At 64.1% G+C, this 10,643-nt stretch overlaps 1 protein-coding gene across 2 annotated transcripts; it reads right to left on the bottom strand.

Moving 5' to 3' along the window:
* Nucleotides 1-29: 29 nt before the first annotated feature.
* OGG1 (8-oxoguanine DNA glycosylase) lies at nt 30-10,634 on the bottom strand. 2 transcript variants are annotated; one of them, XM_045025179.1, is made up of 7 exons: nt 10,490-10,634; nt 9,093-9,439; nt 2,730-2,909; nt 1,889-2,067; nt 1,345-1,492; nt 1,148-1,197; nt 30-1,024 (listed from the first exon to the last, which is right to left on the bottom strand). In XM_045025179.1, exons 1-7 carry the CDS (start codon nt 10,585-10,587, stop codon nt 770-772), a joined length of 1,257 nt encoding a protein of 418 aa, XP_044881114.1. In that variant the 5' UTR covers nt 10,588-10,634; the 3' UTR covers nt 30-769. The 2 variants fall into 2 exon arrangements, with proteins under 2 accessions (XP_044881114.1, XP_044881113.1); XM_045025178.1 differs by having other exon boundaries at nt 30-1,197.
* Nucleotides 10,635-10,643: the final 9 nt, after the last annotated feature.

Genomic DNA, 10,643 nt, shown 5'->3' with positions numbered 1-10,643 from the left:
TGTTCAAGCAGAATTTCCACGCAAGGCTCTTTCGCCGTTGATGCTTGTATTAAAGGAAAGCAGCGAATGCAGCTTGGCGGTGGCTTTGCTCACTGGGGGCCGAGGGAGCTGCCCTGAGCTCCCGGGGGGCAGGTGTTCCCCCCACCTCCACTTGTGCTGTGGCCAGGCCAAGGCAAGGCTCTGCTGGCTCAGTGCCCCAGGCCCCCCAGCCTGTGACATGGGTGGGGGACCTGAGGGGGAGGGTGAATCCATGCCCCCTGCCGAGTGCACATGGGAACCCTTGGCAGACCCTGCCGGGCAAACTCCCCCAGGGTCCCACACTGCAGGCTGGCCGTGTGCGTCTCCCAGTGCCAGGCCCAGCAGCTATGGGCATCCCCCCGGCACCCAGCGCTGCAGCAGGGCACCGGCGTTACGGCCAAAGGGAAGGGCTCAAGCCCGGCTCCCATGGGCTCTCCCCACCGCTGCGCTCATCAAAGGCCGGCAGCTGCGCCGCAGGAGCCTCTGCCTGGCACCGGCTTCCTCCTGGGGGCGCTGTGCTGAGCCAAGCTGGGCCGGCACTGGCCTTTCGCCCTGGGGGGTGCTCCAGCCTGGCCTGTCAACATGGCTGAGTTTGCACTGAGCCCCCCTCCTCCCTCCAGCTGCTCTGCATGCTGATAGTCTGCGTTACGGACCGGTCCATACACCCAGCCCCCCGCCAGGCACAGCCCTGAGAGGCTGTCACTGGGCCCCCCTGCCAGCACCAGGAGCGGCACAGCATGTGCAGCTCAGCTCAGTGCCCAGCCCCCTGGGGGGAGGGGCCAGTGCCGCACTGTTCCCCACCGGGCCGCTGCCGGCTGGCCCCAGTCAGGCCACAAGGGGCTGGAGCTGCTTCTGTGCACAGAGTCCCTGTGGCTCCAGGCGACGCCGAGTCCTGCCCCCCTGCTTCCAGGGCAGGGGGGGGTCTGCAACGGGCTGGGCCCCCCTTCGTCCTTGCGCTGGTGCTGGGGTTCTGCTGGAACATCTTTAAATCGGCACAGAAGAGAACCTGCGAGATAGGGAGAGATGGGGAGCTTGGGGGTGGAGAGGGCGCGCCCAGCCGTGGGAAGGGGGATCCGTCCTTGTGGGCTGCCCCTCTCCGCAGGCCAGGGGGCCCCTGGGGACTACTCACCGCCTGCGCCCAACCTGCGTAGGGTCCCCAGAGCTGCCGGAAAAAGTCTCCTGAGGAGAGAAAATTCCAGTGAAGGGGGGGGGGGGGGAGCAGCCCCTGGGGCCACACGGCCTCCGTGCCAGCCTGCGCCCTGCACCCCCTCTCCTTGCTGAGCTGCTCCCAGGGAGGGGGCCCAGCGCGACCCCCCCGGCACTCACCGAGCTCACTGTGCACACGCATCGTCACGCTCCGGGCGCCTGAGCCCAGCTCCAGCCCGTAGTCCCGCCGGGCGATCTGCCACACGTGGGTGTCCACAGGCACCGCCTCCGCCTTGTCCAGTGCCATCAGGCACACACAGTCTGCCACCTGCCCCCGTCCGGGGGGGGGGGGAAAGAGGGTCAGGCCCCACCCCCAGCGCCCACCACCTACCCCCCTCCCCCAGCACCTCCCACCCCCACCTGCCCCGCTCCCCCAGCCCCTATCTGATCCCCTCTCCCAGCACCTCACCCCCACCTGCCTCCTCCCCCAGCCAACAGCGCCCCCCACCTGGCCCCCTCCCCCAGCCATCAGCACCCCCCCTCCCAGCCATCTGTGCCCCCCAGCCCGCTACATTGAGCTGCTCCTGCCATATGCATTCCCTGTGGGCCCCCCCCCAGCTCTCAGCCCACTGCAGGATGGGGCCCTGTTCCCTGGCAGTCGCACGAGGGCTGAGGTGAAAGGAGCCAGGTGGCTGTGCTGAGCCCCTGGGGCCCCAGCACTCACCTTGGCCCCCACGCCGGGCAGGGTGCACAGCAGCCTCCTGGCCTCCGGGTACGGGGTGCTGCGCAGCTGGTGCAACCCCTCGGCCCCAAACTGCCTCAGCACGGCCTGGGCACTCTGGCTCACAAACTTTGCCCGGTAGCCAAAGCCCAGAGCCCGGAGCCGTTGCTCAGTGTCAGCACCTGCCCCAGAACAGCAGGTCAGCCGTGGGGAGGGGACTGGACTGCGGGGGGTTGAGCCACAAGGTGGCGGGTGCTGGACTGCCGGCTGGGGGAACGGACACGGGGGTGGCACAAGGGGGTCGGAGCTGAGCTGCTGGCCCAGAGGCGGGTACAAGGGGGTGGGTGTGGAGCTGCCAGCCAGCGTGAGGGGGGCAGGAAGGAGTGGGTGCAGGGTTGCCAACTGGTGTGGGGAGGGCAGGAGGGGGTGGGTGCGGGGCTGCCAGCTGGCAGGGGGTGGACATGGGGTTGCCAGCCGGCGGGGGGGCCCAGGAGGGAGCGGGCGCAAGCCTGCCAGCCAGGGGGAGGGTGCAGCATTGCCAGCTGGCGGGGGGGCAGGAGGAGGCAGGGCTGCCAGCTGGTGGGGTGGGGGCAGGAGGGGGCGGGCACGGGGCTGTCAGCCAGCAGTGTGGGGGCAGGAGGAGGCAGGGCTGCCAGCTGGTGGGGTGGGGGGAGGAGGGGGCGGGCACGGGGCTGCCAGCCAGCAGTGTGGGGGCAGGAGGAGGCAGGGCTGCCAGCTGGTGGGGTGGGGGCAGGAGGGGGCGGGCACGGGGCTGCCAGCCAGCAGTGTGGGGGCAGGAGGAGGCAGGGCTGCCAGCTGCTGGGGTGGGGGAGGACATACTCACCCGCTAGGGCCTGCAGCGAGGGGAAGGCGTGGTACGGCTCCGCATCCAGCTGGCAGAGGCGGCGCCCAAAGGCCCGGCAGAGGCGCTCAATCATGCCCGTGATGCGCACCAGGTGGTTATTGGAGGTGCAGAGGAAGGAGAAGAGACACTCGACGGGGTCCTGGCGCAGCACGCGGACACCTGCAGGCCAGACGGCTGCCTCAGGCAGGGAAAGTGCTTCCTGGCCTCCACATGGCAGTGCCACGCAAAGCCCCCATAGCTACCACCCCTCCCTGGGGCCAGCGCCCAGTACCCCACAGCCCGTGACTAAACCAGCCTAGGCAGGCCCCAGCTCCTCTCCCCAGCCACAGGCGCCGGGCAGGAGCCAAGATTAGCCCCAGCCACAGGACCGACACTCAGCAGGGCATGGCACAGCCAGGGCTCCACATGCCCCAGACTGGCCGCCACCTCCTCCCTCGGCCTCTGGCCTTCACAAAGACTGGCTGAGCTGAGAGATGTGACTGTGTGCAGCGCCGGAACCCCCTACCCCCTGTGCCCCACCCTGCTGAGCACCCCAACCCTGCACAGGGCCCCTGGAGCAGAGGAAGGGTCTCTCAGCACTGCCCCTCCGAGAGCTCCCCCTTGCAATGGGCCCAAGCAGCAGGGCGTCTGGTACCCTGCTCCGGTACACATGGTGCAACAGGGCCTGGCAGCACGGAGACCGGGACTCGCCTCCGTCAGCGGGTACGCTACACTGACAGGGCATGCCTGGGCGGGCTGACAACATCCCCCTCTGCAGAGCGTCTTGTCCCTACTGCTCCAAGTCGGGGGACAGGAGACAGAGGCAGGGACTTGCCAAGGAGCAGCAGGTGAGAGTGGAATCCAGCTCTCAGCCCTGTGCCCAGCAGGTTCCTGCCAGGCTCACACGGCACTCGGGGGAAATGCATGAGCTGGTTTATCCGTGCAAGATGTGATGCCCGTTTGTTTCCCCCCGACTATTCCGAGACCCCTCTGGGAGACCCCTGCTGCCCTGAGTGCCAAGGCAGCCAGACACCCAGGGCAGTCAGTCAGCACTGGGGGGGGCCCCCAGCAAGGCTAACTCACGGGGACACGAGCCACGTGACAGGAAAGAAGAAGGTGCCAGAACTGCACTGGGGAGTTGATGCTTCCAAACAGCCGATGCCCCCAACTGAGGAAGATTATGAATGAAGTTGATCGGAAGGAAAAAAGTAGACAGAAAAAAATTGGGAGTTCTTTAAGAAGAGTTTATCAGATGGCCAAAATGCCATGATTCTACAAGTGAGAAAGGACAACTTTGATTAGGAGGCCTTCCTGGTTCAGTGGGGAAGTGAAGGCAGCAATTAGAAATAAAAAAAACTATATATAACAAATGGAAAAAAAGAGGAAAAATATGGCAATTTAGGTATATAAATTTAAAGTTATGAAATGTAGAAAATTAATAAGGGAAGCTAAAGAAACCAGGGGAAAATCCATGGCTGGCAAGAATGAAGAGTTTTTGAAAATATGAATAAAAGAAAACAACAGTAGAAGCCCTTGCTAGACAGAGATGATGCAGAAAAGGCAGAAGTGTTCGTTAAATATAACTGTTCTGTGTTTGGAAAGAAGCATATCGTGTCACATGAGGATGAAGAAGTACTTTCCAGGCCATTAGCAATTTAGGAGGATGTTAAACAACATCTACTAGGGACAAACGTTTAAATCAACAAGTCTAGAAGACTGGCTTTCAGGAGTGGTAAGAGAGCTGACTGAGGAGATCTCGGCTACCGATGTTACTTTTAAGTAAATCTTGGACTAGCTGGGAAATTCCAAAAGACAAGGCGAGTGCTAAGGTCAGGTCAATATTCAAAAAGGGCAAGTGGGATATCCTGGTAACTAGAGGCCAACCAGCCTGACATCAACTCCGGGCAAAATAATGGAAAAGTTGCTACGGGATTCAACTACCAAGGAATGAAAAGGCGGGAACATGATCAATGCCAGCCCACGGCGTCTGAGACACATGGCACATGTCATCCTTTTAGGAGCTTCCACGTTTGGCCAATAAATGTAACTGTCGTAACTTTTGTAAGGCATTTGCCTTAGCATAGGCGCCGACTTATATGGGGCTCTGGGGCTTTAGCCCCATGAATAAATCCCAAGCAGGGGCTCTGCCCCACCAATGTTTTTTCTCCCCTGCTTGGAGCACCCCCCCGCCGCTGCCGCCGCCGCCAGGGCTGCCCAGAGCCCTTTAAATCCCAGCCGCGGCCGGGAATCAGAGGGCTCTGGGCTGCCTGCTGCAGCGGGAAGCCCAGAGCCCTCTGATTCCCGGCTCCGGCTGGGATTTAAAAGGCTCTGGGCTCCCCGCGGTTGCAGGCAGCCCAGAGCCCTTAAATCCCAAAGGCTCTGGGCTCCCCGCGGTTGCAGGCAGCCCAGAGCCCTCTGATTCCCGGCCGCGGCTGGGATTTAAAAGGCTCTGGGCTGCCCGCCGCAGCAGGCAGCCCAGAGCCCTCTGATTCCCGGCGGCGGCTGGGATTTAAAGGGCTCTGGGCTCCCCGCCGCAGCGGGAAGCCCAGAGCCCTCTGATTCCCGGATGCGGCTGGGATTTAAAAGGCTCTGGGCTCCCCGCTTTTGCAGGCAGCCCAGAGCCCTTTAAATCCCAGCCGCGGCTGAGATTTAAAAGGCTCTGGGCTCCCCGCGGTTGCAGGCAGCCCAGAGCCCTCTGATTCCCGGCGGCGGCTGGGATTTAAAAGGCTCTGGGCTCCCAGCCGCTGCCGGGAATCAGAGGGCTCTGGGCTGCCTGCTGCGGCGGGGAGCCCAGAGCCCTCTGATTCCCGGCCGCGGCTGGGATTTTAAAAGCTCTGCGCTCCCCGCGCGTGCAGGCAGCCCAGAGCCCATTAACTCCCAGCCGCGGCTGTGAATTAAAAGGCTCTGCGCTCCCCGCGGTTGCAGGCAGCCCAGAGCACTTTAAATCCCCGCCGCGGCCTGGAATCAGATGGCTCTGGGCTGCCTGCTGCAGCGGGAAGCCCAGAGCCCTCTGATTCCCGGTCGCGGCTGGGATTTAAAAGGCTCTGGGCTGCCCGCCGCGGTGGGGAGCCCAGAGCCCTCTGATTCCCGGCCGCGGCTCGGATTTAAAAGGCTCGGGGCTCCCCGCGGTTGCAGGCAGCCCAGAGCCCTTTAAATCCCCGCCGCGGCAGGGAATCAGAGGGCTCTGGGCTGCCTGCTGCGGCGGGGAGCCCAGAGCCCTCTGATTCCCGGCCACGGCTGGGATTTTAAAAGCTCTGTGCTCCCCGCGGGTGCAGGCAGCCCAGAGCCCTTTAAATCCCAGCCGCGGCTGAGATTTAAAGGGCTCTGGGCTCCCCGCCGCAGCGGGCAGCGCAGAGCCCTCTGATTCCCGGCCGCCGGCTGGGATTTAAAAGGGTCTCAGCTCCCCCCGGTTGCAGGCAGCCCAGAGCCCTTTAAATCCCTGCCGCGGCTGAGTTTTTAAGGGCTGCGGGCTCCCCGCGGTTGCAGGCAGCCCAGAGCCCTTTAAATCCCAGCAGCGGCTGAGATTTAAAGGGTTCTGGGCTCCCCGCCGCAGCGGGCAGCCCAGAGCCCTCTGATTCCCGGCCCCGGCTGGGATTTAAAAGGCTCTGGGCTCCCTGCGGTTGCAGGCAGCCCAGAGTCCTCTGACTCCCATCCGGGGCTGGGATTTAAAGGGCTCTGGGATCCCCGCGGCTGCCAGCAGCCCAGAGCCCTTTGAATCCCAGCCTCTGTCCGCTGATTGCCCCCTCCCCAGACCCCTGCCCCAACTGCCCCCCAGAACCTCCACCCCCTATCTAAGCCCCACTGGTCCTTGTTCCCCAATTACCCCCTCCCGAGACCCCTGCCCCTAACTGCCCCTTGGGACCTCAGCCCCTATCTAAGCCTCCCTTCTCCTTGTCCCCAACTGCCCCCTCCTGAGACCCCACCCAACTTCCCCCCCCCCCCAGGACCGCACCCCCTACCTGTCCCCTGATAAACCTCTTAGACTCCCATGCCTATCCAATTGCTGCCTGTCCCCTGACTGCCCCTTCGAACCTCTGCCCCATCCAACTCCCCCTGCTCCTTGTCCCTTGACTGCCCCCCGGAACTCCCTACCTCTTCTCCAACCCCCAAACCGCTTACTGTGCCACTCAGACCAGCGTATCTGGCTCCATGCAGCTCCAGACAGTTGCTGCCATGCTCCCCCATGGAGCCCACAGCCCTCTCCCACCCCCAGCACCTGCCTTCCAGATTTGAACACCTCAAAATTCAGGAGTGCTCAAGCTCGGTTTGGGCAGCTTTTACTTCATTTCTCCCAAATCAGTTTCCCCTGCAAGGTGCCAACTGAAGGTGTTGGAGAACAGAGAGATCAGGTGGCCTCCTAATGCCTGGAAAAGAGACAAAGGCCGGAGGAGGGAGTGTCAGTGCCTGTGCGGACTTCTGGGAAGTGCACGGTGTGGAAGGGGATGCTGTGATGCTTTGGAACAACTCCATATAAAGCCAGTCAGGACTCTGGGGGAGCCTCCTCTCTCGGAGCATACTGTCTCCAGGGCAAGAAGCTTACACCTTCCTGGGTCTGACCTCGGAGCATTCAGCATGCCCTTCCACGTCATGCACTTTCCAAAGTGAGTCTGCCCAGGCTGGTCCTGGGGCAACCAGAGGTCCCTGCACCCCAACTCCGCAGTCAGATGTTACTCTCAGCCAGACAGTAAAACAGAAGGTTTATTAGATGACGGGAACACAGTTTAAACAGAGCTTGTTGGTACAGAAAACAGAACCCCTCTGTCAGGTCCATCTTTGGGGGGTGGGGAGCCCAGAACCAAGTTCTGGGTCTCTCCCAATTTCCCCAGCCAGCTCCAAACTGACACTCCCTCCTCTGGCCTCTGTCTCTCTTCCGGACAGGGAGGCCACCTGATCTCTTTGTCCCCAACACCTTCAGTTGGCATCTTGCAGGGGAAACTGAGGCACCCACACAGTATTCAGAGAAAATATTAAGAACATTCCCACTTCATCACAACAGATGCAACAAAATATAATACTGTATATTGAAGTAGGCAAGTGCTGCTTCTGACTTTCCACTTTTAATTGACCCTTGTAATCTTGTGGCACTGACGCGTTGTAGCTTCATTTTATATCGGCTTGCGGGAGCGGGGGGGCACCACCATTTTGGGCCCCACCAAAAATTATACAAACCTGCCGCCTATGTGCCTTAGTGCTGCACAGCTGTCTGCTTCAAATATTTGCCCTGTACCATCTCAGTACAGTACACGTTACCTGGGGTAAGCCCTGGCTAACTGCCAGCTCTCCCACAGCAGGTGTCACTGGGCCACCACCATCGAATGGGGGCATTTCTAGTGGGGTTCCCCGGGAATCAGTGTGAGCCTGATGCTCTTCAGCATGCTATCGCTCATCGGGCAGGAAACCTGCAATCTCTGCTGACCACAGACTGAGGGAGGGGTAAATCTGCCAAGGCCAGGCAGGCGCGCAGCCAGCTAGGCCCATTCACACAAAACGTGCGTTAGCTCAGCTTGGCAAGTTGGACATCAAGGGCCAAGGACCACTGGCCCTCCCCAGAGGGGGGACAGTGTCCTGGGAAGCAGAGAGACTGGAAAGGATCAGGACCTATGGGGTTGGGTCCTGCAGGCAAGAAAGGCCCCCCTGGAGCTTAGGCCTGACCTTACCACCTGGGAAACGGACCCAGAGCCCACCAGGTACTGCTCCTGGGCGCCCCTCAGACAGAGCCCCTGGGCGGGGGTGGTCAACACAGTGTGACATGGGAGAAGCAGGTGGAGAGGAAGTGTGCCGAGGCCCTGCTGGAGGGGCAGCACCCTGACGTCCCCCTAGGAAAAGCCCACTCAGCCCTGGGCACCAAGAGCAGAGCAGAACAGCTGGGAAGAGCCACGAACCAATCAGGAGCCTGCAGGCATGTGGCGAGGGCTGGCCTGCTTCCCCCAGCTGGGGCTGGGCCAAGTGGCTCAGCCAGCCCCATTCTGAGCGACTTTCACCCTGAGGGCACGGCACGGCAGGGCTGCCATGCACAGGCCAGGCAGCAGAGGAGAGGAACTGCCCTTGCCCATGGCATCGCTCAGGGCTCGGAGAGCAGGAGCTGTGCTGGACGAGCAGCCCCAGCCCAGATGCAGCTTGGTCAACGGAAGGCTCCTGTCCACCTACCTAGCGTCCCCATGCCCATGTGAGCCCCTAGTGCAAGGTAGCCAGTGTCTGCCCACTGGAGCTCTGCCAGTCCAGCCCCCACAGCAAAAAACACCGGCCAGACGAAAGTCCCATCGAGACATTGCTCCTGTCCCAGTCTGCCTGCCAGGCAACCCATGACATGCACATGATCCCCCCAGCTCAGTCCTCTGCTCCGGCTGCCCCGCACCAATGTACCTGGGAAACTGGCAGCCACTTTCCGGAAGTGCGGGTCCACAGTGCCCCAGGCCTGGTACAGCCCGGCCAGGCCTATGTCCAGCTGGAAGTAATCATGGAGGATCTGCTGGGCTTCAAAGCTGTCTGCGCCACCCGAAGCCTCCATGGCGGGGGCCTCAGGGTGCAGGCTCCCCCCTGCGTCTCTTCCCCTGGGCTGCAGCTCCTGCCCCGCGGCCTTTGTGCGGCTGCCTTCCTCCTCCTCCTCCTCCTCGTGAACCGTGTACCAGAGCTGCTCCTCGGTCTGCCTGAGCGTCCACACCCGGCCCGCCAGGACCCCGGTCCAGTGCCCAGGGCTGCGCTCCCTCCAGCTGACACACACAGGCCAGTCAGGGCCAGGGGGGGCTGCCCAGCACCTCTGTGCTCCTGGCCCACGAAGGGGCTTGGACTCTCCCCCAAGGGCTTTGCTCACATGCTGCCAGATTCCCAATGTGGGGGCAGCCCCCGGGGCGGGCACGTGCTGGGGAGACACGAGGCCCCGCTGGCAAAGCGCAGCTGCTGATCAGGCTGGGGGCGCCGGGGGCCAGGGACGGGGTCTCGGGGCTGACTCCCGCGCGGTCTGCGCTGGGGGGGGCGGGCAGCACACGGGGCCCTGATCCCAGCCCCCAACCACCCTGCCCCCCGGGGCCCTGTTCCCCGCCCCCAACCGCCCCGCCCCCCCGGGTCTTGTTCCCCTCCCCCAACCACCCCGCCCCCCGGGCCCTGTTCCCTGCCCCCAACCGCCCTGCCCCCCAGGGTCTTGTTCCCCTCCCCCAACCGTCCCGCCCCCCCGGGGCCTTGTTCCCCTCCCCCAACCGCCCTGCCCCCCCCGGGCTCTGTTCCCCGCCCCCCGGGGCCCTGTTCCTCGCCCCCAACCGCCCTGCCCCCCGGGGTCTTGTTCCCCTCCCCCAACCGCCCCGCCCCCCGGGTCTTGTTCCCCGCCCCCCACCGCCCCGCCCCCCCGGGTCTTGTTCCCCTCCCCCAACCGCCCCGCCCCCCCGGGCCCTGGTCCCTGCCCCCAACCGCCCTGCCCCCCCGGGGTCTTGTTCCCCTCCCCCAACCGTCCCGCCCCCCCGGGGCCCTGTTCCCCTCCCCCAACCGTCCCGCCCCCCCGGGGCCCTGTTCCCCTCCCCCAACCGCCCTGCCCCCCCCCGGGGCCCTGTTCCTCGCCCCCAACCCCCCTGCCCCCCGGGGTCTTTTTCCCCTCCCCCACCCGCCCCGCCCCCCGGGTCTTGTTCCCCTCCCCCAACCGCCCCGCCCCCCCGGGTCTTGTTCCCCTCCCCCAACCGCCCCGCCCCCCCGGGTCTTGTTCCCCTCTCCCAACCGCCCCGCCCCCCCAGACCCTGTTCCCCGCCCCGCCCCCCGGGCCCCGCCCCGCTGACCGGAAGGCCTGGCCACAGCGCAGCACCAGCTCCAGCCGCAGCTCCGAGCGCCCGCAGGGCAGGTGGCCCCAGAGCGCCGGGCCCCCGCAGCGCTTCATCCCGCCCGGCCCCGGCGCTCTAGGCTGCCACCGGCCCCTCTATGGCCCCGGCCCCG

Source organism: Mauremys mutica, chromosome 7 (assembly GCF_020497125.1).
Source record: "Mauremys mutica isolate MM-2020 ecotype Southern chromosome 7, ASM2049712v1, whole genome shotgun sequence".
Taxonomy (NCBI): domain Eukaryota; kingdom Metazoa; phylum Chordata; order Testudines; family Geoemydidae; genus Mauremys; species Mauremys mutica.
Note: the sequence above shows the minus strand (reverse complement) of the source record. Positions and strands in the feature narration are given on the sequence as shown.

Bases quoted from the DNA above. Each gene is read 5' to 3' on its own strand.
- OGG1 (XM_045025178.1), bottom strand. From the start codon at position 10,587: ATGAAGCGCTGCGGGGGCCCGGCGCTCTGGGGCCACCTGCCCTGCGGG. The intron at 9,440-10,489 runs GTCAGCGGGGCG...TGTGTGTGTCAG, and splicing joins CGCTGTGGCCAGGCCTTCCG to CTGGAGGGAGCGCAGCCCTG. The intron at 1,198-1,344 runs GTGAGTGCCGGG...TTCTCTCCTCAG, and splicing joins GCGTGTGCACAGTGAGCTCG to GAGACTTTTTCCGGCAGCTC.